This window comes from Gorilla gorilla, chromosome 1, assembly GCF_029281585.2.
Source record: "Gorilla gorilla gorilla isolate KB3781 chromosome 1, NHGRI_mGorGor1-v2.1_pri, whole genome shotgun sequence".
NCBI lineage: Eukaryota > Metazoa > Chordata > Mammalia > Primates > Hominidae > Gorilla > Gorilla gorilla.
The window spans coordinates 169,099,880-169,127,030 of record NC_073224.2 but is presented as its reverse complement, the minus strand read 5'-3'; the positions used below and the strand labels follow the sequence as shown (position 1 = coordinate 169,127,030).

At 38.1% G+C, this 27,151-nt stretch overlaps 1 protein-coding gene across 1 annotated transcript in view; it reads right to left on the bottom strand.

Annotated features, from left to right (window-relative positions):
* Positions 1-1,320: 1,320 nt before the first annotated feature.
* The window catches only part of PTGER3 (prostaglandin E receptor 3), a 195,647-nt gene continuing 169,816 nt past the window's right edge, over positions 1,321-27,151 (bottom strand). Inside the window, exon 4 of the mRNA XM_004025973.5 lies at positions 1,321-1,818. Within this exon, the coding sequence (XP_004026022.1) occupies positions 1,798-1,818 (21 nt within the window). The 3' untranslated portion in view covers positions 1,321-1,797. The remainder of the gene's footprint in view (positions 1,819-27,151) is intronic.

Below are 27,151 nucleotides of genomic sequence, written 5' to 3'. Positions count from 1 at the left end.
TGGAGATTTGGGAAAATGGAAAGTATAGTAAACTGCCTGTTTCCCAGGCTGTTTCCAAGAACAAAATCTGAACTGTAGGGAGAGAAAGCGTTATGGAAATAGAGATAGAGATCGAGATAGATATAGAGATCGAGATAGAGATAGAGATAGGTAGAGCTAGGGCTTGAGCTAGATGTAGAGGTAGAGCTAGAACTAGAGCTAGAGATAGAGATGAGGTGGAGATATAAGTATAGCTAGAGCTAGAGGTAGAACTAGAGGTAGAGCTAGAGATAGAGATGAAGAAGAGGTAGACACAGAAGTAGAGCTAGAGCTGGTACCAGTACTAGAGGTGGAGGTAGGGATAGAGCTAGACATAGAGGTAGAGGTAGAGGTGGAGCTAGAGGTAGAGACAGGGTTAGGGATAGGGATAGGGATAGAGCTAGAGCTGTAACTAGAAATAGAGCTAGAGGTAGAGGTAGAGGTAGATGTAGACATAGAGACGAAGGCAGAGGAAAGGGAATGGAGAGGGGGATGGGAGGAAGAATTCATAGATGATTTTATGAGAACACATTGTATTTAATAAATATCAAGAAGAATCATTATCTAGAATATATTTTTAAACCCTCACAAATCATTAAGAAATTGACATAAAACCCAAGAGATTATCAATGTTATAAACAGACCATACACAGAAAAAGAAGACAAAATGATTAATAGGACTTGTAAAGGTTCTCAACCTCACATTTCATTCAATAAAATATATAATAGAGTAACAATAAAGTACTATTTCACATTGACAATGATATGGTTTGGCTCTGTGTCCCCACCCAAATCTCACCTTTAATTTTAGTTCCCATAATTCCTATTTATCATAGGAGGACTTGGTGAGAGGTAATTTAATCATGGGGGCAGTTACACTCATGCTCTTCTCATGATGGTGAGTTCATTCTCACAAGATCTGATGGTTTTATAAGGGGCTTTTCCTTCTTTTGCTTGGCATTTCTCTCTCCTGCCACTATGTGCAGAAGGACGTGTTTCCTTCCCCTTCCACCATGATTGTAAGTTTTATGAAACCTTCCCAGCCATGCAGAACTGTGAGTCAATTAATCTTCTTGTCTTTATAAACTACCCAGTTTTGGGTATTTCTTCATAGCAGCATGAAAACAAACGAATACAGAGAAGGATGTAGAAAATTAAAACATCATAGATGTTGATGTAGATATACTTGGGGGAAACTCTCATATATGTGGGCATAAGAAGATGCACATGCTCTTTGACCTGTCACTTTCACTCCTAGATATTTATTTTAGAGAAAATCAGGCAGATGGCTGCAGGCAAACATGTATGAATGTAATTTTTATTTTTATTTTTGCAGTGCTCCTTGTCATGATGAGTGTGGAAATAATTTTCCCTTGGCGGGAGATTGTACAAATTATGCTTTATTCAAATTATGGAATACTCTATAGCAGTTAAAATTAATGATTTAGAGCTCCATGTTTCAATGTGGATAAATCTCAAGAAACATAATTTTCAATAAAAAAATGCAAATTATACATATGAAAATGTATACACAAATATAAATTCACAAAACTATAGGACATAAGTTTAATTGATGTATGTAGATATAGTAAAAGTACAAAAACATGTACGGAAACAGGACATAACAGCTTCTGGGTAACAGTTATATTTGGGGGTGGGCTTGGGGGAAGAAGTAAAAGAGAATAGGTTGGGAGGTGGGGTGTTTCTGTGATTTTTTTTTTCTTTTACAAAAAGAGTCATGGAGCTTCCAGTGATGTGATCCTGGCAGAAAGGCAGGTTTTAATTTCCCAAAAATTCCTCCTGGAAAACAAACAAATCAATTAGGATAGCCAATAATAAATGCACTGTTAATATCTTAAATAAAAATCAAAGGCAATAAATTCTCATAAATTTCAGATTATGAACAGGAGTGGTAAATCACTTACAGCAGGATAACAAGAACAAGAACGAAGTTGTGTGACAGTAATAGTGAAAAATGAATAGGGACAACCTATGTATGCCACCAACTCGTGGTGTAAAAATTTTTTCTACAAACATCTACTAAAAGAAGAAGATCCTATATTCCTTGGGTGGAAACATGGGAAGACGTGTGAGAATGCCCAGTGAAACTGGGAAAAGTCCTCAGAATCTTCAATTTGCAGATAAGATTTAAAAACTGCTTGCAGACATAAAAACATCATGGTTCTAGGCTAATTTCAATTTATAGTTAAATGACCACAGAGTTAAGCCACTAGCTAATTTCCATTTAGTGTTAAAAGACATAATAAAGAATTAGAGAAATCCAGAATGGGAGGCATTCTATAGAACAACTAAACTAATTTCTATAAGTGAATGGCTGGAGGAAAAGGGAGCAGAGGAAGAACTGTTCTAAATTACGAGTGACCTAAAAAACAAACATATTAAAATGTGGACCTTGTTTAGATTTTAATTCAAATAAGCCAGAAAACACATTTTTGAGAAAATCCATACATTTGATTAAGACAGGTATGAGATTATGCCAAAGAAACATTATGAGTGATAATAATATTGTGGTTTTGTAGTGGGCCATAATTTTTAGAGTTATACTGAATTATGAAGGGGTAAAATAATACCGTCTGATATTTGCTGAAAAATACTTCAAATAAGAAAAAGAAAAAATGTGTTTTAAATAGGTTAAGTGATCCCAAGTTACAGTAATCTAAACAGTGTGGTACTGACATAAGGACAGACATAAATAGAATAGAGGTCCCAGATAAACCCTTGTGCACGCACTCAATCAATCTTTGACAAGAGTGCCAAAACCATACAATGGGCTTAAAGGGTAGTCCTGTCAATAAATGGTGTTGAGAAAACTGGATATCCACGTGTAAAAGAATGAAGTCGGATCCTTACTTTACACAATATACAAAAATAAACTCAAAATGAATTAAAGACCTAGGCATAAGCCCTTAAAATATAAAACTATAAGAAGAACACAGGAGAAAAATTTTATAACAGTGGATTTGGCAATGTTTTCTTGGATACGACACCAAAACCACAGGCAACAAAAGCAAAAATAGACAAATGAGAGTACATCAAACTTACAGCCTTTTGCACATGAAAGGAAGCAATCAGTAGAGTGAAAAAGTAACCTACGAGATGGGAGAAAATATTTCCAAATCATATATCTGGTAAGGAGTTAGATTCAGAATATATAAAGAATGCCTATAATTTAACAACAAGCAAATAGCCTAGTTAAAAAAATGGGTAAAATCCTCAAAGTGGTATTTCTCCAAAGACTTATAAATGGCTAACAAGTGACAAGGTATTCAATGTCACTAACCATTAGAGAAACGCAAATCAGAACTATAATGAGATATCACCCATTAAGATGGTGATATGGTTTGGCTCTGGGTCCCCACCCAAATCTCATGTCAAATTCTAATCCCCACATGTCAGAGGAGGGGCCTGGTGGGAGATGATTGGCTCATGGGGGCAGATTTCCCCCTTGCTGTTAGTGTGTTCTCATGAGATCTGATGGTTTAAAGTTGTGTGGCACACTTCCCCCTTCTCTCTGTCTCTATCCTGCTGCACCATGGTAAAATGTGCTTGCTTCCCCTTTGCATTCTGCCATAATCGTAAGTTTCCTGAGGCCTCCAAAACATGCTTCTGTATAGCCTAGGGAACTGTGAGGCAAACCTCTTTTCTTCAATTACCAGTCTCAGGTAGTTCTTTATAGCAGTGTGAGAATGGACTAATACACATGGCCACTGTCATAAAAACAGAAAATAGCAAGTGGTATTGGAATGTGGAGAAATTGCAATTCTTGTGCACTGTCAATGGGAATTGACAATGCAGCCAGTATGAAAAACAGTATAGAGTTTCCTCAGGAAACTAAAAATGCGATTACCATATGATCCAGAAATCCCACTCTGGGTACATATCCAGTAGAATTGAAGACAGACTCTTGATGACATATTTTCATATCCATGTTCATTACAGCATTATTCACAATACCAGGAGGTGAAAGCAACCCAAATGTCCACTGACATATAAATGGATACAGAGAATGGAGTATATACATACAGTGGAATATTACTTAGCTTAAAAAGAGAAGGAAATTCTGTCATGTGCTATAACATTGATGAACCCTGAAGACATTATAGTAAGTAAAATAAGCCCAGTCGCAAAGAGACCAACACTGTATGATTCCACCTGTATAAGGCATCTAAATTGGTCCAACTCATAGAAAGCAGAATTGTGGATGTCAGGGGCCGTGAGGAAGGGGAAATAGAGAGTTGTTTTTCAATGGGTATAGAGTTTCAGTTTTGCAAAATGAAAAACTTTTAGAGATCTATTGCACAACAATGTGACTATTGTTAACACTATTGAACTATACACTTAGAAATGGTCAAGATGCTAATTTTTATGTTAAACATGTTATGTTAAAATGTGTTTTCTACCATAATTTTAAAAATAAATAAATAAATAAGTTCTGCGAATGCGACAAAATATCGATAATTGTTTTATCTTGGTGATTGGTATATCTAGTACTACTTTAATTTTGTGTCTATATCAAAATTTTTTTAATTTTTAAGGAAAAAGAAATTTGAAAGAATTATGACAGAGTATTAATATCTGTTCATGCAGGGAAGGGAGCTAATGGGTGTTTTCTGTGTGTTTGGAATATCTCATCATTGATAAAATCCAAAAGTAATAGCAGTAGCCAATTGGCAACATAGAACCTTAAGTTTACGCAGTTTGAATCTATGGGTCATAATTCTCAATTATCTGGAGAGACAATCATATTAACTAGTCCAGTGAGACCAGTGGAGATTATATAATCCAAATAGAGTTGTACTGGGGAAGTGGGGTCAGTTCTGAGAGGAGCGATATGGGCTTTTAGAGTTTCCAAAAAAAATGTTTGCTACAGATTAAAAGGACAAGAAGGATTTTCACAGTAGATAAAAAAGTTTGGTAATATGGCCTGGATGTTTCATAGCTTGATGCCACTATCTAGTTGTGCCACTAAGAGATCCAGAGACTCTTATGCTAGTTTTTTCACTTCTCTGAAAGAGAAAAAAATGCTTGTAGACTTCCAAGGTGTCTATCACTATAGTCTGATAGCTGAAGATTATAAATAATATTTTTATTTAGGAACTGTTAACAAAGTTGTCAGTTATCTTTATGACCTAGCCAAGATAACTCATTAGCTTTTATACAATGTGATTATTGAAGACATAAAAAAGCTACAAGAAATTAGCTGGGTGTGGTGGCAGGGGCCTGTAATCCCAGCTACTTGGGAGGCTGAGGCAAGAGAATCATTTGAGCCGCTGAGGTGGAAGTTGCAGTGAGTCGATATTGCACCATTGCACTCCAGCCTGGGCAGCAAAAGCGAAACTTCATCTCAAAAAAAAAAAAAAAATGCAGACATTGATAGTAACATCAGCATCAAAACAGAATTGCATTTCCCCAATTCAAGTAGGTCACAAATGATGATCAAAAACCTAACTAAAGCAAAACAATCAATTACTGAAGAAATTTGCTCTGTAATTTTATACCAACTCTTTATTATGGGTTTTTTTCCCGTTTTTTTAAGGTTAGAAGGTGTTTCAGAATGTGGCTTAATAAGAATTTTTTAAAAGCTTACATTTTTTACTTTTTATTTTGAAATAGTTGTGGATTCATAATTTGCAAAATGGATAGTTCTTGGGTACCCTTCACTCACTTTCTCCCAATGGTTACATCTTGTATTAACAATAGTACAATGTCAAAACTGGGAAATTGACATTGGTACAATGTGGTGTATAGTTCTATGTCATTTTTTCATATGTATGCATTCCTGTAACAACCGCTAGAAGCAAGATACAGAATTCTTCCACCACCACAAAGACTTGTTGGTGTTAATATTTTACCAATTTATGTCAAATGTAGAAAACTTGCCTTCTTTTACGTCTCTGTACCTATCTTCCCAACCCATTTATAATATAGTTGTCTTAAATGTTTTCGCTACATACATTTAGATTCATATTGGAAAATATTGTACTTTTAGCTATGACTACTAAACTAAATGTAGAACACACAAGAGGAGAAGGAACGTCTTTTGTAGTTACTTATATTTGTTGTTCTTGATGTTTTAAGATTCCTTCTCTAAGGGGTTTCTTTAGCCATTGTTTTAATGTATGTGGCTTGTGACAAATTCTCTGAATTTTCATTAATCTGAAATTGCATTTATTTTCTTTTCATTTCTGAAGGAAAATGTTGCCACATACAAAATTTGGGTTTGACAGTTCTTTTCTTTCAGGACTTGAAATTTGTTGTACCATTACCTTCTGATCATTATGATTTCTGATGAGAAATCTACTGTCATTCAAATTTTTTTTCCCCTGATAGTTCAGGTGTCATTTATTTCTTGGTGCTTTCAAGATTTTTTGTTCTTAGTTTTGTTTTTATTTTGATGTGGATTAGCATGGATTTCTCGTGTTTGGATTTCACTCTTATTTATTTATTTATTTATTTATTTATTTAGAGACAGAGTCTCACTCTGTCGCCCAGGCTGGAGTGCAGTGGCGTGATCTCGGCTCAGCGCAAGCTCCGCCTCCCAGCTTCACGCCATTCTCCTGCCTCAGCCTCCCGGGTAGCTGGGACTACAGGCGCCCGCCACCACGCCCGGCTAATTTTCTGTATTTTTAGTAGAGACGGGGTTTCACTGTGTTAGCCAGGATGGTCTCGATTTCCCGAACTTGTGATCCACCCACCTCAGCCTCCCAAAGGAAAATATTTTCTTGACTGCAATTTTAATATAACCTAAACTATGTATTCTTGGCCCTTGTTCACAAATAATTCATGACTACAGTTGCAATAGTAGTAGAAACATACTCATCACTCACAACACATAAATTCAGGCCAGTTTACTGGGAATAATTTCTGCTTATGTATTCTTTTCTTTGCTTTATTAAACAATTTTATATTTTTACTACAATATGCTTAGAGAAAAGATAGTCATAAAATACAGTGAATGTCTCAAGAACCACTGATATATTTGCTCAGCCGATTTGGAACTCTGTGACCCTAGAAAGTTCACTTAATCTCTTTATAGTTCACATCTCAATTGGTAAAATGGGATGATAGAGGCAATGATCTACTGAGCTCAGGGATTAATACAAAACACAGATTTTTTTTTGTTTGTTTTTGGTACAACATAGCTTTTGCTTATTTCATTGCTCTTTAGTATCACCTATAGAAAGTACACAGAAAAAGGAAACAACGTTGAAACAAATGCATCACTTTTAAACTTTAGTTCCTAAATGTACCAGTAATTATAATTGAGGTATGAACTGCAGTCACTTTTTCTAAGACAAACTTTCTAAATCTCTATTATTCTCTGAAAACCTCGTTTCTGTTGGTATAGTTTTCCTATTATTAATAAAGACATTTGATTCTGAAGTTTAGCAAACAACCTGACATAGTGAAAGGGGAGAGTGTCCTGGAGAAAGCAGGGATCATGGAATTAGGAAACTGATATTTACCACTGACTCTGGGCCAGTTTATTGAATCTCTTCAATCCTCAGATTTCTTGTCTTTCAGAAAATTGAGACCAACAAAATATACCCTAAAAAGATTATAATGAGAATTTGAACTACATTACTGGTCAGATGGAAATGACATAAAACATTTTTATCAATATGCCCTGGGGTCCAGGACCTGTGTTCTTTCTCTGAGTACCTGAGTAAGCTCCTACCAACATTTGGTTTTTCAGTAGTAAAATAGAGGTAATATCTGTTTCAACTACCTCACAGAGTTATTCGTTGAACAAAAAGCAGTAAAATTACTTTTATTTATTGCAAAATGCTATAGAAATAATTAGTGTTCACTAAGGTTTTATGGAAGTTTAAACATTATTAGTTTTTTAATATTTGAATAGACTTGCTTAGGTTGAAACTTCAATAAGGTGTTAGGTATCAGACACACAGAGTTCAATGATCCGCCTTATGTTTTTCTCCACTGCTTTCTCATTTTGCTGCTAATGGTAAGCACCAGAGTTGGCCTGTGTCAGAATTGAGAATGACGAGTGGGCTGCCTTTGCTGCTTCTCACTGTCCCCCGCTTTCTCTGCAGTGCCCACTGTGAGATGCTCCTATTCTCATGCTGAATTTCATCCTTTTGCTCATTACTTCCATCAATTATTCCTTAGAAAGAGCAAAGAATGAATTAAATAATTAATTTTGAGCATTTGCATAACAATACAAAACTATCCTCTTTAAAGATTTGCCACATGATTTTAGTTTTGTGAAAAATGTTAGAGACATGTATCTATTTAATCAGCATTTTCCATTCAGTGTCTTTATGGTGCCTAGTCTGTCATATTCTCATTAGTTTTCTTTTTTTCAGTTTGTCAATGGCTTCACCTGTGTGCCTTACAATTATTTAGCTCTGTGTTTATCAACTTCATGAAGATTTGCATATATTGCAAGATTTACAATTTTAGTTGGCACTATATGTAGTTGGCACTGTAATTTTATTGTATTATTAGGTATTTACAGTATCTGGCAATCAGCAAGAAACAGATAAAAATGCTTTGACATAATGGGCGAAAACACAGGCTAGTGAATAATTCATCAGTGAACGTATCTGTGTTATTAAGACCTTGCATTCTTACACGACTGCCAATTGCAGAAACTCGTAAGAAATGCAGAAGGAGGCTAGCTATGACTCTATTTAAAAAGTACTACTATTATTATTCCCATTTTACACATGAGAAACTGAGCCTTATCCATGTTGAGGAAGTTGACAAGAAAGATGTTTTGTATGGCAGAATCAGGACTTGAATCTGTATCGGTTTGACTTTCCGAGTTCTTCAGACATCATAGAACTTACTATTTGGTTATGTGTTTTTGAGGAAGAGCAAAGAAAGAAGTAATGAGACAAGATAATAAAACTGTTAATTAAGTGTACTATTATGTGACCTAGACTATGCGTTTTTCATGAATTCAGAAAGAGTATGGGACTGTAGTATTAGAGTGGGTTGTGGGGAGTGGGCGCTGGATTTGCAGATCATTTGGTAATGTCCTCATTATTTGGATGAGGAAACTGAAGTCAAGACAAGTAAAGTGATTGTCCCAAACTGACAAAAATGGCTCTTACGACTAGAACTCCTACTTTTTTCTAAGATAAATTTGTAACTAATTAAAAATAATATATATTCTAATTGTCAGATTAGAACTTTTTAATAATGTACAACAGGCACTCAAATAATATTTTATTCAATGTCATTTTATTCAACTTCATTTCATTATAACATTGATGAGAAAAAAATGTGATTCCCCATCGGGGCTACTGTCTGTGTGGAGTTTGCACATTGTTCTGTCCAGGATGGGTTTCTGCTTGGCTACCTGAGCTGTCAGGAAGGACTTTGGCCACCTGTGACCATGAACTGAAATAACAGGGTAAACAATTATCTTACTTGTTTGTATTAATCTTTCTTAAATGAATGTATAGCTTACATTTATCTCAAGGTTTAAGATTAGAAGGGTTTTGTTTTTTAGTTAGAAGTTTGGTGACATTTTTGTGAGCAGAAATACACCCTAAGAATTTATCTCTTTTTTATATTAGTTAGCCGATGGTAAAATTGACTTCAATAGCCATCATTTCACTTAAAGTTGCAGTTTTCAAGAACCTACCAATAATGTTATGTGAGACCTTATTGTACATCATAAAGTTTTTCAAACTGGAGAAGAAAAGACCATGAAAGAGAACAGAGACTTAGTACTATGGTGACACAGAAGAGGCAAAGAAAAAAGTAGAATGATTCACCCATTAAACCTGCCTATATGGAAATTTATATAAGGCACTGTTGGGTCCTGTAGCTAAGGAATTATGGAATTATTAGGTAGCTTACACAGTCTGTTAGGAAACAGAGACACTTCTACAAAGAATACTATAATGGAGTAAGGACAATTTAAAAGGAAAGTCATAGAGTGGTATGGCCACTAGGAGTGGGAAGTTATTAATTCAGCCTAAGGGATTCCCACTGATCTTGTTAAGGCTTCACAGAAGTGACAATTAAGTTTACTGGGCACCTGAGGGGCAGGGAGCTATTCCAACTAGAAAGAACTGCAAAGGGATAACGTATTATAAAGCAAATATGTTAAAGGAATATCAAGAAATTCAAAGAGGTCCTAAATACTTATGCAAAAGCCTCAGAGACGCGTTTTGAATAATTTTTGGGTTGTGAAAATTGTAGAATCATTCTGACCAGGAAGGTTTTGCTCATTTCTAATTTTGCTTAAGTCAAAAATCCTTCAGAATACATTTCTAACTTTCTAGTGTTAGCATTAGCAGCCTCCACATTAACATTCAAAGTTTAATAATCAGCACAACCTGTAAGTGTTGACCACCCATCAACACCTGCAACACTTGCAACAACCTGCAACACCTGCTGCATCACCTTGGCTATATTTTGCTTTTATGCCTCTGAAGAAATTTGTTGACTTTGCTAGGCTACTTGCTTTTCAGTTATAAAGGGAAACATTCACATTTTACTCCATAAATTTGCACAATCATTGTGTGTCAATCAAACATAAATAAAACGTAAAGAGAAAAGAATCCATTAGAATTAACTGAAATAGCACTGACTAAATGTGAGCGGATGCAATGAGAATCTTCATGGTTCCATTAGCAAAAAAAACCAAAAACTTCTCTGTATGGTATCTGCAGCTTGCTGTGTGTTTCTCTCTCAGAATATTTATCATTCATAAAACTTACTTGGTGTTTTTTTTTTGTATAGGAAGCAAACTCTCATTTCTTAACATTTTTATGCTTCTGTGGAACTCTTTGGCTGTTAAAGTTTATGTAAGAACTTCTATTTCATAATAGCTTACTGTTTGGTCCCTTCCCTCCTTGGAGCTCAGGATAGACTAGGTCTTTAGGGGAGGGATGACATCTTAACCATCTAGTATTTCCAGTATCTAGCACTTAGTAGTTGTTTAATCAATGAAAAGTGGATGATTGAGAATAATTGAATAAAACTGTTGTGAAAGCCCCATTAATCTGAGGATCTATATATTGGCCAGGGTGGGCCTGGTAAGAAGTAAAATTTAGTGTCTAAGAGAGATTACCTGAAATATTGGAATTTCAGGGAACCAAAATTAGCACCTCTTTTTTCACCCACTCCTGAATTTATGAAATGAAATACATAAAACAAATGGAGATTTAAACATACTAAGTAAAAAAAAATATTAATAGTAACTGGTAAGTTCTTTGGAGATCATGACTTACATCTGCTATCAAAATAGTTCACAGATACTTCATCCCAGGGTTAGGTAGATTTATCTCCAAGTCATCAGCTTAGCTGGACACTGCAGGGTCCTCCTACTACGTGATAGGCAATAGAAATATTGTGCTGAAAAAGTCCTGCTTTCACACTGTTGAAGTGAAGTGAATGGATAATTTGGATATGGTGTAATGGTGAACTATAGGGAATTAAGGGAGGACAGGGGAGAGTCTCATAGCTTTGACTTAGAAGGCTCAAGGAATGAAATATCCAAGATGTGTTTTGAAGGAAGGATAAGAGCTGTCTAATAAAGAAGGGAATGCTCTAGACCAGAAAACCAAACCAAAGAAAGCAAACATGAAGTTTTTGAGGAACAAAGCTTTTTGTTTTTAATGATCAGAGGGTAGAAGATGAATGGCGGAAGAGAAGACAAGGAGGAGGAAAAGAAGAAAGAAGGGAGTAAGAATGAGACAGGAAAGCTTACTGAGGATGGATCAGGAAGGGCTTTGCAAGCAATTTTATGTACTATCCACTAGACCCTCTCCTAAGGGAACAAACAGCGGATAACTGAATGGTTCTTAGCAGGAGGATGGCACAATAGATCTTTCACTGTGTGAAACACTAAGAAAGATTGCAAAATAAACATTTAGGAGGCTTGAGCTCCAGGCAAGGCAGGAAAGTTGGAGAGAGGTCAACAGATCGGAGACACTTGTAGGATGTAAAGTCAAGAGGATTGGTGGTAGGTTATTTAAAGAAGGTGGCGGCCGATGCCCAGGTTCTCTGTCTTAGAGAAAGAGATGATGGGCCATAACATGAGCTACAGTTGCATCTAGTTGCTATGGATTTATTTGCTAAGAGAGCATTTTTTTTTTTTTTCTCAGTCTCAGCTGGAACAAATGCTCTCCCATGTTCATCTTTGCCCAAGATGTGATCCGGAACAGTTCAATACAATTAGCAACTTCAGTTCAGATCATTGGCAGGATTGAAATAGCTAAGTGTGATATCACCTACAAATCAAGATGTATTACTAAGCATCCTCAGGGTGCTTTGGATCTGTATGATTAGCTTCCCCATTGATCATGTGTTCAGGCTGAATTTCACTGTCCTGTCTTCAGAGAATACAGATGATTAATAATCCAGATGTAGCTGGTTAGAGGATTCTACTGCAAGAAGAAAATTTTGACTCTACTAAAGCCAACCCTCTTCAAAATCATAGATCATGAAAAAATCTTTAAAGCTATTTAGGACAATGTTTTCAACCCTGGGTCAAGATCCATTCATGAGTTACGAAATCACTTATGTGGGTTACATCTTGCTTGTTTGTCTTAAAAACTGAACTAGAATGTAATAGACTAGAATAGAAAATATCAAAGCACATCACATATATAACAAATGGATTTTTTTTGTGAAACAAGCATGTATAGGAACAGAGAAGAAAGGCATTTTGGTAGCAATAACAACCTGAACGAAGGTGGAAAGGTAGGAAAACATAAAGAATGTGTGGAGAATATCAAGTAGTTCATGATGGCTGTGGTGAGTATATGGTAGATGATTTGTGGAAGATAAAATCGGATAATCACTGAAACCCATATTATATTGGGACATGAAAAACAACTCAGGAATTAGTATGTCATTCAGTAGGCAATGGGGAATCATGGAAGGTTCTTGAGCAGGGAATCTACATGATGGAAAGTTTAATATGGGAGCAGTGGGGAGGATCATTCTTTACAGAAATCGGGTAGCAGTTGTAGCAATAATCCAGACACAGGGAACTAAAAATCTACATGTCAAATTTCTTCCTACCTCAGAGCTTTACACATGCCATTCCCTTTGCCTGGGTCACTCTCCACCACAGCTTTTACCACTTTATTCTTGCTATTTACTTCTAGTTTTTTTTATATTAGTCACATTTTTTATCTAAGAGAAATTTTCTGACTTCCCCAAGACTCCTATTATATATATATCACTCTTGATCAGGTAATTAATGTGCTGTTATTTCATGTCTGTGTCCTCTGCTAGAATGCAATGTCCGTAAGCAGAAGGAATCTGTCTTGTTTACAGCAGTCATCTCTAGCAATTAGGGTGCCTTGCACACTGTTGACTAATAACTTTTTGCTGAATAAATGAAGGAGCTGTGATAGTTACCACAGAAAAAAATTAAACACGGAGGACATTGGAAAGGAAAATCAGCATGACTCAGGGATTTACTGGGTCTTACACCAAGGGAAAGGAAAAGCCAGAGATTCAGTCATTCCTCTGTAAACAAACATTTGTTCCACATACCCTGTGTGTAAGACACTGGTGCTGGGCCCTGGGAACATGGAGATGAACAAGACATAGTTCCCTCAAATCGAGATGCTCACAGTTGGCAATCATCAAATTCTTATATAATCCTTACTATAAGCCCAGTACTTTTTTGTTGAAAGCATTTTATATACATTAACTGGACACAATTTTATGAGGCAGATACTATTATCAGTCCCATTTTATAGCTAAGTTTTGTAGAAATTAAGCCAAGGAGAGATTAAATAACTTGCCTAAGTTCACACTGGTAAGTGTCAGAGCTGGGATTTGGTTGCTTTTTCCTAACTACTAAGCTATATTGCTTCTTTGATTTTCACAAAGTGGCATAATAATAGATAGTTCAGAATACCTGGTCCAGAAGTAGCCCAGAAAAGAAAGTGGCCATCTATCCAGAAGGCAGAGTCAAGGAAGGGGATGTGACAGTGTCATGTGGAAAGAGTGATAGGGAAAACATTACAGGTGATAGCATTTCAAGGCAAGAGAATATGAAAAAAAAATGATGTTTTGGGAGATCTACAATCCGTTTAGAATTTCTGGTGAATTCCTGAAGGGAGAGGACAACAGATACAGCTACTGGTGAGGTCAGCAGGAGAGGTTTGTCTACCACCCTAAGGCATTGAGACCTAATTCCAAAGGTTGTCAGGAACATAGGACTATCATAAGCAGTAGGGGTGTGGTGAAGTGGGATATGATCCAAAATCAGACTTGCTGATTGGGAATACCACCCCAGCAGTAGTGAGGAAGGATAGGTTTAGAGTGTGAGCTGGAAATAGAGAGACAGATTAGGAAGTGACTGCAATCAGACAGGCAAGAGATTATGAGGGACCCCTTTAAGGAATTAACAGTGGACACAGAAAGGATTTAAGAGCACTGCAGAACTTGGAGAGTCACTGGATGTTGGGAATAGAAAGGAAGCAAGCTAAGGATCTCTTCAAGGTTGACTTATAAAATCAGGCCACAAAAAGATAGGTGGGACAACAGAGATGAAAGATGGTAAGTTATTTTTGGAGCATGTTTCATTAGAGATAGGCTGACTTCCTGGGTAAAAAGTCCCGTACTTGGCAATGTGGAGTCTTTACTTACTAAGAAGTTTGAAGCTCGCAAGTGTTAGTGGAAGTTGTGGATGTGATGAAGACATGGCGGGAAAGGACAAATCCAAGAAACAATGGAAGGGCTGAGCACAGAACCTTGAAGGATCAATCACAGTAGGGGTGGGAAGAAGAGGAGCCTGAAGAGAAGAGCAGAGATGACATGACTAGAGAGTCAGGAAGACACTCATCTAGAGCCACATCACAGAAACAAAGATGCCACACCTTTCCTGGACTGTCATCCGGGAAATTCCTACTCATTTCTTCTTCAAAGTTCAACTCAAGCACTTCCTTCTCTGAGAAGCTTTCCTTGACTGCCCCCTTCCATGTAAAAGCCTGTTTCCCTTTGCTGCCAACTGCTACTTGTGTACAACTTGAACTTTAAAGAAAGTACCCCTTCATATCCTTCTGTCTGAACGCCTGTCTTAATGCTTGGCTGTAAGCACCTTGGGGGTCCCATATCACATTGCTCACCAGAGGGCTTGGCCTGTAGAAGATGCCTAATACATATTTGCTGAGTGAAGCCCTGTAGGAAACATTGAGTATCATTAAGACTTCCTCAGAAGAGCCACTGCAAAATCTGTGCCAACTGTTGATGCTTCTAGAACAGAGACTTACTTTCAGTTTTCCAAATAACCCATGTTGGTCTCAATGAAAGCCTTCCTATTAATTACCTTCTGAAGTCCTAATCTTATTTCAGAGGCCAATTACATCTTCCATGGGTATATTTTCACTACCAACCCAGAGATCAAACCACCATCAAAGCCCCCGAGTCCTGAGTTAATCACCCTTCTATACAAACTTTCTTATGCATATTTTTTTATTGCATAGACCAATGATATGCTCATCTCTGTGTCTTACATCAGGATGACCAGACTATGAGCTTTTCGATTGAAAGACCAATGTCTTGAAGATCTGTGGCTCCAGCAGTTATCACAGCAGCCAAGCATTTGGTAAAACCTTGGGAAATGGAAGAGGAATTAGATGGTGCCTTGATTTCTGGCCATCAAACGGGCCACCATCAGAGGGCACTGGCGGCTCTATCAGGCTGAAATTGCTTGAGGTGTTCCCACAGCCTGAATCATAGGCCATTTGTGATGGAACTGTAACTCCAACCTGGACTTCTGCATTTTTTCCAGGCAGCGGGATAGGGGGTGCATGCTCTTACTTCTGGATCAGCTTCTCTGCTCCGAATGCCTTACTGGATTTTAAACTACTCTCTCTGTCTCCATGCTAAGTTACAGCCTGTTCTCCTTACTACATCAGAGGTGTGTCTAAGAAACAGCTCTGCTCAAAGCATGTTATACAAGGTTTTTCACAATTGCCTCAACCTGCCTTTACAGTTGTATATCTGCCACCAGTCCTGGTTCACCACCACGCTGTCAATACAAAATTCTCTGCTGTTTCCTGAATAGACCACAGACACCCCCACACTAGTGCTCTTAGCTTAGGCTGTTTCCTCTTCTGCAAATTCCCTTCTCCACCTCTAAGAGTTCTAACTTGTCATGCAAGGCTTTTGTATTATCTACTTGATAAAGAGTTCTCTAATCATCCAGTTAGTTTTTCTCTCTGCATTATGTTGCAGGCTTTTAAGAATGTACCTTTATTATGGCACTTATCACACTATTCATATTTATTTGTTTGCTTATTCCTCTTCCATAGTTTAATATTCTCACTTTGAGGGCAAATATTAAAACCTTCAAGGAAATCTACAGGCTGTTTACTTGCAATTAAAAATGTCTGGGCCAGTTGTGGTGGCTCACACCTGTAATCCCAGCATGTTGGGAGGCCGAGGGGGGCAGATAACTTGAGGTCAGGAGTTTGAGACCAGCCTGGCCAACATGGTGAAGCCCCATCTCTACTAAAAATACAAAAACAAATTAGCCAATTGTGGTGGCAGGTGCCTGTAGTCCCAGCTACTTGGGAGGGTGAGGTGGGAGAATCGCTTGAACCTGGGAGGCAGAGGTTGCAGTGAGCCAAGATGGTGCCATTGCACTCCAGCCTGGGTGACAGAGTAAGACTGCATCTAAAAAGAAAAAAAAAGTCTGGAAAGATAAAAATCCTGACATGGTCAGTAAATACATCCACAAGGCCAGGCTAGATCTTAAGGAAGCTCTCCTACTTGGAGTCACAAGACAGAAACTTGCAGGTACATTATTTACAGATTAATAAAATCCTTCAGTGGCTCAAGTTTATCTATGCTTAGATTGCAAACAGACAGCATTTGATTCACAGTCCTGTCTTCCTCATCCACAATAGACATTACTAAATACCATGAGAGGCAGGAGTCTGTAGGCCCTCCAGATTAATTTTATTTGCTGTTTTGGCCTATAAGATAAAAGTCAAACTCCTAAGCAAAACATACAGGGTTATTATACCTTAGATATACCATGCTGTTGTATATCCCAGGCTTTTGCATACACTGTTCCCACTGCCTCCAATCTGTGTACCTTCACCCAGTCCCGTTTTTCCTATCAACCATTTAGTTCATCTAGTATACGCCTATGTCACCTTTACAATTCCACTCAAACCTCACCTCCTCTGTGATGCCCACCTTCACTTTCATGAGAAGACTTGGGCTTTTCCTCTCTATGCCCATGGTGTTTCTGAATACTTCTGCTACTTATAGTTATAAATGACTTATAATTGTCTATTGTCTTATTGTTTTCCCTTTGAGACTGTAGTTGTTGATTGTAGGTTCTGTGTCTTATCTCCACAGCTTTAGAATATGACACAGTGTCTGTTTATTATTTACAAGCTCACACTTAGTTCTCCTGGAGGTGGGCACAAAGTAATGTACAAATAGAACATAGAAATCCAAACAGATGTCATTAGGGAAGCTTGTGTGCAGGTAGAAAGATCGCAGCCACTAAGATTGTGCTCTGGATAATAATGCCTTATCTGCAGAGAGGCAGGACTGTCTGAGTGAAACGAAACTCTTCCTAGGAAGGATCTAGAAAATCATGAAGACTTCTAGAACAAGAATGAAAATGGAAGCCAAAATAGAAATGGAAGCCCTTTTCTATAAAATGGAACATTAGTGGAAACTCATGCATGTGTTCCAATCATCATCAGAAGAATGAACCTCAAAAGTTCATAAATCTTGAATTATAGCTGCTCTGTAACCATACAAGAAAGAAAAATACAATGCCATAGTGGGAGGTTGTGGGAGCCACAGGAAGTGGCTCAAGAGATTGGGTGGTAGACAAGAATGAATGGGCCCAGCTATAAGAAGCTGGGTGTATTAGGCCGTTCATGGTTCCCAGAAGCTGGTTCCCCAGAAGCCAAGCAGATGCCAGTGCCATGTTTTAAAGCCTGCCGAACCATGAGCCAATTAAACCTCTTTTTTTAAATAAATGAGCCAGTCTAACTTATTACAGCCTGCAGTACATTCCAGTGCCATGCTTGTACATGCTTTACTCATAATGGAAGGCAAAACAGAAGGCACTTCATATGGCAAAAGCAAGAGCAAGAGAGACTGTATGTGTGTCAGGGCAGGGGTAGTATCACACTTTACAACAACCAAATTTTGCAAGAACTCACTCACTATCATGAGAACTGCACCAAGTACTGGGGATCTGCCTCCATGCATGACGAAAACACCTCCCATTAGGCCCCATCTCCTACATTGGGGATTACAATTCAACATGAGATTTGGGCATGGACAAATATCCAAACTATATCATTCCACCCCTCTTCTCCACCCCTAAATCTCACATCCTTCTCATGCTGCGAAATACAGTCATGCCTTCTCAATAGTACCCCCAAATCTTAACTTGCTCTGGCATTAATTCAACAGTTCCAAGTCTAAAGTCTAAGTCCAAAGTTTCATCTGGAGATAAGTTCCTTCCACCTATAAGCCTGTAAAGTCAAAATAATTTATTTACTTCCAAGATACAATGTGAGTACAAGCATTGGGTAAACATTCCCATTCCAAAGGGGGAAAATTGGCCAAAAGAAAAAGGCTACAGGCTCTATGCAAGTTTGAAACCCAGCAGGGCAGTCAATAAATCTTATAGCTCCAAAATAGTCTCCTTTGACTCCATGCCCCATATGCTGGACACAGTGGTGCAAGGTGTGAGCTCCTAAGGCCTTTGGCAGCTCTGGTCTGTAGCTTCGCAGGGTTCGGTCCGTGTGGCTGCTGTCATGGGTTGGAGTTGCATGTCTGTGGCTCTTCTACACTGAGGGTGCAAAGTGCCAGTGGTTCTTCCATTCTTGGGTCTGGAGGATGGTGGCCCTCTTCCCACAGCTGCACTAGGCAATGCCCTGGTGGGGATTCTGTGTGGGACTCCTATGCCACATTTCCTCTCTGCACTACTTGAATAGAGGTTCTCTGTGAGGGCTTGCTCTGATAAGCAGCTTGGACATCCAGGCTTTTCTACATGTTCCCTGAAATTTAGGTGGAGGGTGCCAAGCCTCCACCACTCTTGCACTCTGTATACCTGCAGGCTTAACACCATGTGGAAGCCACCAACACTTATGGCTTGCCCCTCTGGAGCTGCTTCCTGAGCTACTCCTGGGCCCCTTTGAGCCATGGCTAGTGCTGGAGCAGCCAGGATGCAAGGAGCATTGTCCTGAGGTTGTGCAGGGCAGCAGAGCCCTGGGCCTGGCCCACAAAATCATTCTTCCTTCCTAGGTCTTTGATCCTGTGATGGGCTGTCTCAAAAGTCTCTGAAATGCTTTCAAAATTGTTTTCCTATTGTCTCGGCTATTAGCACTTGGCTCCCTTTTATTTATGCAAATTTCTCTAGCAAGTGGTTTCTCTGCAGGCTGCTTGGATTCCTCTCCAGAAAAATGCTTTTTCTTTCCCTGCCACATGGCTAGGCTGAGAAATCTTCTAAACATTTATGCTCTGCTTTCCTTTTAAATATAAATTCAATTTTAAGTCATTTCTTTGCTCTGGTATCTGAACATAGGCTATTAGAAGAACTCAGACCACATCTTGAACAATTTGCTGCTTAGAAATGTCTTCCTTCAATCTAGATACCTTAGGTTGTCACTCTCAAGTTCAAACTTCCACAGATTCCTAAGGCATGGATACAATATAGCCAAATTCTTTGCTAAGGAATAACAAGGGTGACCTTTGCTCCAGGTCCCAATAATTCCTCATTTCAGTCTGAAATCTCCTCAGCCTGGATTTTATTGTCCATATCACTATCGGCATTTTGGTTACAACCATTTAATGGGTTTCTAAAAATTTGCAAAGTTTACCTCATCTTCCTGTCTTCTTCTGAGATGTCGAAACTCTTCTAACATCTTCTTGTCACCTAGTTCCAAAGCTGCTTCCACATTTTTGGGTACCTATCTTTATAGCAATGCCTCACTTCTAAATATCAACTTTCTGTATTAGGCCATTGTTGCATTACTCTAAAGAAATACCTAAGACTGGGTAATTTATTTTAAGAAAAGGCTCAGTTGGTCCATGGTTCTGCAGGTCACACAAGATGGTTCTGGCATCTGTTTGGCTTTTGGGGAGGCCTCAGGGAGCTTTTACTCAAGGTGGAAGATGAAGTGGGAGAAGGCACTTCACATAACAAAAGCAAGAGCAAGAGAGACAGTAGGGGGTGGGTAGGTGCCACACTTTACAGCAACCAGATCTCATGAGAACTTGCTCACCATCATGAGGACAGCACCAAGCCATGATGGATCTGACCGGATGAACCAAACACCTCCCATCAGGCCCCATCTCCAACATTGGAGATTACAATTCAACATGAGATTTGAGCAGGGACAAATATCCAAACTATATAACTGGAGAAGCCTCTGCCAGAGTTTTGAGACAGGGCTGACAGCAAAGACTATGTCCATGTCGGTATTCCTGGTATTGAGTTCATAACAAATGCTCAAGAAATGCTTGTTGAATTGTTAAGTCATGATTTTTTCACCATGGGCCCCTTGGTGAGAGAACTGAAACCAATGATTAGTCCCAAATCATTTGAGAAGGGTAGAGGAAAGCAAAAATGAGGAGAGCCTGAAGTCACACTAAGAATTTTAATGTGAATGCAAACCTTATTACCTAATGAGCTAGAGGCATACATTAGATGCAGAAATATCAACCTTCCTCTATCCTGAGCTGGACTTGCAATTTTTTTTTAATCTTAGGGCTTTTATAACCTGAAATGGGTACAACTACTAAATCCATATCTAGGGTCATTCAATTTTCAAGGTGCTATTTTAGCTTACCAAAAGTTAAAGTATGCTCTCCCCTCCCACATTCCATTTGAGAAGTCTATCTGTCAGATTAAGATACTTTCATCAAGGTCACTAGACTGCTTGTCAAAAGTCTTTTAACGTCAGTCACTCCAAGAATTATAAATAGCTTTGGCCTCAAACACGATTGTGTTGAGGGAAGGGAGGGAAGAAAAGGAGAAGAAATGTGACAGTTGACTTTTTAAAAGCCATTGACATATTAAAGCTTTGAATTGCTTTTAAAATTTTTCTTTCCCATGAGTTTGAGGTTTTTTGGACACGTTGATCTGAATGGGCACGGGCCTCTGCTGAGAAAGTTGTGGGAGATGGTCGGTGTTTTTCTTGGTTTGTGTGTTCATATTGTCCTTCCTGAAATGGTTAGGGGTATTTCTCTTGAAGAATTATTAATAGTCTACATTTTTAAATCTTGTAAACAGTTGTGCATAACTGATGGTGTTTCCCTCTGTAATAGTTACGTATAAGCTTTGTGTCCAAATTTTGCTTGACTTCTTACTAGAGTGAGACATTTTTCAAACTGAAGAAAAATAATGACCATTACTGAACACTGACTATGTTCCAGCTACTGGACTAAGCACTGAGCATACAGCTATTGCTCACAACTTATAATAACAAATGAATACAATTCTACCTTTGGTCTCCATTTACAGATGACAGAAGTAAGACTTGGAGAAATTAAGTAAGATGACCAAAAGTTAAGTCAAACCTCATTCTATTTGACGCCAAGGTTTGTGTAGCATATATGACATCTAGACCACAAACTCCAATGTATATGAAATAGCTCATTTTTTATAAAATTAACAAAAATTGTTCTCATAGTCTATTTTGCTAGAGTGGTAGAGAATTCAGTTGAAGTCACTACTGGGACTTGCCACACCATAGAGTTGTGCTGAATTCCTAAAGTTAGTTATAGGGAGTGCCACATCATCTGAGATGTAGTCATTGGTCCTTTGTCCACTGGGTACCATTAAGAATCTCTCTGTTTCAGACTGTGTGATCCTTTCCACTAACACATAACACCTCCCTGGGGTGGTATTTTGCTACTGAGAAATGCCTGGGCCCTTGACTTTGACCCTCTTTTTGGTTCAGGAGGCATAGCTCCCTCTTCCCAAGCTTCTGAAAGTATTCTCTCTATCCTGCATCCTCAGGATAATAGTAGCATAGTCTTTTCAAGAAGTTCTAATATGACAAAAAAAAAATCTCTTTTAAGTGTCTTTTGGTTTTCCACCCTGTAAAAATCCTAGAGGCAGAGCAGTTCTAAAATTCCAGTTGTGAGGTAGGAAAATATAGGAAGAATAAATAAGCTAATATTCCACAAATTATTCTGCTATGTGCCTTCTTTCTTTAGGTTTACCAGGTATAGTTTGGTCTGAATAGGTATGGTCCATTGATGGAACATAATGAGCTTTGATTATTGTGTCTTTTCTTTGCAAATCTATTTTCTAGCACCCACTGCCAGAAATGGTTGTATTTCTTAGAAACCATGGTTTATTTTTATTTCATGGACACGGTGAGTCATATAATAGACTACATTTCCCTTTCTGCAAGTTTTTTGGAGACATTTTGATCAGATATGTGTCTGTGTACTCTGATATTCTTACAACGTATTTTCTAGACTAAATTGTATAAAATTTAGAGAGATTTGTTTTGTTTATTTTATTTTAATTTTCATAGGTTTTTTGGGGGAACAGGTGGTGTTTGGTTGCATGAGTAAGTTCTTTAGTGGCAATTTGTGAGGTGCTTTTTTTTTTTTTTTCTTGAGACAGAGTCTCGCCCTGTCACCCAGGCTGGAGTGCAATGGCACTATCTCGGCTCACTGCAACCTTTGCCTCCCGAGTTCAAGAGATTCTCCTGCCTCAGCCTCCTGAGTAGCTGGGATTACAGGCATGCACCACCACGCCTGGCTAATTTTTTGTATCTTTAGCAGAGACAGGGTTTCACCATGTTGGCCAGGTGGGGGTTTTGGTGCTTTTAAAATACTATGTATTATTATATATGTCAGGACCTGGGAGGGAAGATACGTAATGAAAGTGATCTCTTGTTTGGTCTCTTCTTAAAATTTTAACCTTTCTGTTTTGAAAACATCTAGCTTCCAGATTTTTATGTTTCATAAAGAAATACGGCATTATTACTAATAATAGTACTTGTTTTAGACCTGATGTTACAAATACCGAAAAACAAACAGACAAACAAACAAACAAACAAAACTTTGTGTCTCTTTAAGTATTGGTTTTTCTTCAATGGAATTTGGGGAAGAAGGTTGCAGGTCAGACCAAGGAAGTGGAGCTGGGGCCAAACTGCAGCAAGCGGAGCTCAGTGCAGAACTGCATGTACTCACACTTCCTCAGCCCCTAGGCAGCACGGCAGACCTGAGCTTCCCCACCCTTCAGGACCAGAGAGAATTGAATTTATTTCTACTTAAGTTCCAGTAGGTTGCCATGCTGTCTGTGGGCACTCGATAAATATTGACTCAATTGCGTGTTGCCATGGGTTATCTTCCTTTCTCTCTTTTCCCTCCCCAGCTCCTCTGGCTGGTTCCTTGGGTTTTTAAAAGTTATATACATTTTTTTCAGTGTTTCATTTGTTTTTATGTCATTGGTTTTCAGTGTTAGGCCTCCGTGTTCTAAATATTACTTCTTTGTGTTTGTTTTCTCTGTCTGGTTCTTGCCTCACAACTTGTCTCTGAATCTGCCCTTCTTTGTTTTCTTTCTTTGAGACTCTGTTTCTATATTCCTCCTTTCTATCTCTTTATGTCTCTCCCTCTGTCTCTGTCTCTCTCTCTGAAACTTCCCCATACCCCTTTCTATACTTCTGTTTGTTCCCTTCCAGAGCTGTCATGAAATCATTGCATTTTCTCAGGAGAAATTGAACACACTAACAGATTTGTATAAGTGCTCAGAATAATTCATTTTATGGTTTTTTGTTTTTTTTTTTTTTGCTTTGAAACAGCAGTTTCAGTCCCTAAATATAGGAACTTGGGAAAAGTAGATCAGTGTCTGTGTTGACCATAATACATTCTAAATCATACAGAGTGATTGAATCAGCTCTTCTTTGGGTTTTCTATTTGCCTTCTGCCCAGACAGGACTGCATTCCTCTGCGCATTCTGACACAAATGCAGTGACATTTCACCAGGCAACTATTAGCCTAGAGGGAATACTCAGCTTCTCCCTTCCCCTAGTGTTTTAAACCTCATTCCAATAATTTGGCCTAAGATGTTGGCACAGAAATACTGGCTGCAAAAAGTCCTTGGAGACTGATGCTGACTTTCTGCCTTCTATGTCTCAATTTTAAGGGCAAAAATGAGACATGGGTTTGCAATTGCTTTCCTTCAGCCACTTTCTGGTTAAGATCTGAAGGGTGTGATCAACCTCCATGGGGTTTGACAGGTTACTCTCCTGCTGTTGACATTAAAATTAATTCTCTAAACATAATTTGTGCCTAGAAAGGTAACAAACTAATCAGTACTTAAGCAAGTATATGGAGGATTGAACTTTTAAAGTGGCATGGACAGACTGTAAAAAAGACCTGTGTCCTTGTTTTAGGAGAAGAATACAATTTCTTTTTTCTTCTTCTTTTTATTTTTTAAATTTATTTTAGGTTTAGAGGTACATGTGTAGGTTTGTTATACAGGTAAATTGCACATCACAGAGGTTTGGTGTACAGATTATTTCATCATCCAGATAATCAACAGAGTACCTGATAAGGAATTTTTCAAATCTCTCCTTCCTCCCACCCCCCAGCCTCAAGTAGGACACAGTGCCTGATGTTCCTTTCTTTATGGTCATGTGTACTTAGTGTTTAGCTCCCACTTATAAGTTAGGATGTGGCATTTGGGTTTCTTTTTCTGTATTAGTTTGCTTAGGATTATGGCCTCCAGCTTTATCCATATTGCTGTAAAGGACATGATCTAGTTCTTTTTATGGCTGTGTAATATGTTGCGTATCCATCCATGGGCATTTAGGTTGATTCCATGTCTTTGCTACTGTATATAGTGCTGCAATAGACATACACACCCATGAGTCTTTATGGTAGAATGATTTGTATTCCTTTGGGCACATACTCAATAATGGGATTGCTGGGTTGATTGATAATTCTGTTTTAAGTTCTTTGGGGAATCACTGCAGTGCTTTCCACAATGGCTGAACTAATTTACATTCCCCCCAGCAGTGTATAAACGTTTTCTTTTCTCCACAACCTTGCCAGCATCTGTTGTTTTTTGACATTTTAGAAAGAGCCATTCTGACTGGTATAGATGGTATTTCATTGTGGTTTTGATTTGCCTTTCTTTGCTAGTTAGTGATGTTGAACATTTTATAATATGCTTGTTGCCCATGTGCATGTCTTCTTTTGAACAGAGTCTGTTCATGTCCATGCCTACTTTTTAATGGGGTTGTTTGTTTTTTGCTTATTAATGTGTTTTAGTTCCCTATAGATTCTGGATATTAGACCTTTGTTAGATGTGTAGTTTGCAAACATCTTCTCCCGTTTTTAGCATGAAGGGATGCTGACTTTTATTGGAGAGCTTTTTTGTACCTATTAAGATGATCATGTTATTTTTGGTTTTAGCTCTGTTTATATGGTAAATCACATTTTGATTTGTGTATGTTTAACTAACCTTGCATCCCAGGGATAAAGCCTACTACATCATAGTGGATTAGGTTTTGTTGTGCTGCTGGATTTGGTTTGCTAGTATTTCACTGAAGATTTTTTATCTATGTTCATCAAGGATACTGGCCTGAAGTTTTCTTTTTTTGTTGTGTGTCTGCCAGGTTTTGGTATTAGGATCATGTTGGCCTCATAGAATGAGTTAGGGAGGAGTCCCTCCCGCTCAGTTTTTTGGAATAGTTCAATAGAATTGGTACCAGTTCTTCATTACAAACCTATGGATGTCATAGGTTTGTATGTCTGGTAGAATTCGGCTGTGAATCCGTCTGGTTCTGGGCTTCTTCTGGTTGGTAGGCTTTTTATTACTGATTCAATTTCCAAACATGTTATTGGTCTGTTCAGGGATTCAGTTTCTTCCTAGTTCAATCTTGGGAGGTTATATATTTCCAGGAATTCATCCATTTCTTCTAGATTTTCTAGTTTGTATGCATAGAGGTGTTCATAATAATCTTTGAGGTGTTTTTGTGTTTCCGTGGGATCAGTGGTAAAGTACCCCTGGTCATTTCTGATTGTGTTTATTTGAATCTTCTTTCCTTTTTTCTTTATTAGTCTAGCTCATGGTCTGTCTTAATAATTTTTTCAAAAGACCAACTCCTGGAGTCATTGATCTTTTGTGTATTTTATTTTGCATCTCAGTTTCCTTTCATTTTGCTCTAATTTTGGTTATTTCTTGTCCTTTCCTGGCTTTGGGGTTGGTTTGCTCTTGTTTCTCTAGTTTCTCTAATTGTGATGGTAGGTATTAATCTGAGATCTTTCTAACATTTTTATATGAGCGTTTAATGCCATAAACTTCCCCCTTAACACTTCCTTAGCTATGTCCCAGAGATTCTGGTATATTGTATCTTTGTTCTTATTACTTTCAAAGAATTTCTTCATCTCTGCCTTCCTTTCACTATTTACGCAAAAGTCATTCAGAAGCAGGTTGTTTAATTTCCATACAATTGTATTGTTTTGAGTGATTTTCTTAGTATTGATTTCTATTTTTATTGTGCTGTAGTCCGTGAGTGTAGTTGGTATCATTTCTGTTTGTTTTTTGGTTTGCTGAGAATTGCTTTATGTCCTTTTGAGTGGTTGATTTTAGAGTATGTGCTATGTGCAGATAGGAAGAATGTATATTCTGTTTTGGGGTATAGTGTTCTGTAGACGTCTGTTCAGTCCATTTGGTCAAATGTTGTGTCCACATCTTGAATATCTTTGTTAGTATTTTTGCCTCAATGATATGGTTAATATGGTCATGGAGTGTTAAAATCTCCTAGTACTGTTGTGTGGTTATCTAAATCTCTTCATAGGTCTGTAAGTACTTGCTTTATGAATTTGGGTGCACCTGTGTTGGGTGGATATATATGTAGGATAGTAAGATCTTCTTGTTGAATTGAACTCTTTGTAATTATGTAATGCCCTTCTGTCCTTCTTTTTGTTTTTTGTTTGTTTTGTTTTGTTTTGTTTTGAGACAGAGTCTCACTTTGTCACCCAGGCTGGAGTGCAGTGGCATGGTCTCAGCTCACTGCAACCTCTGCCTCCCAGGTTCAAGCTATTCTTGTGCCTCAGCTTCCTGAGTAGCTGGGATTACAAGTGTGAGCCACAGCATCTGGATAATTTTTGTATTTTTAGTAGAGATGGAGTTTTACCATGTTGGCCA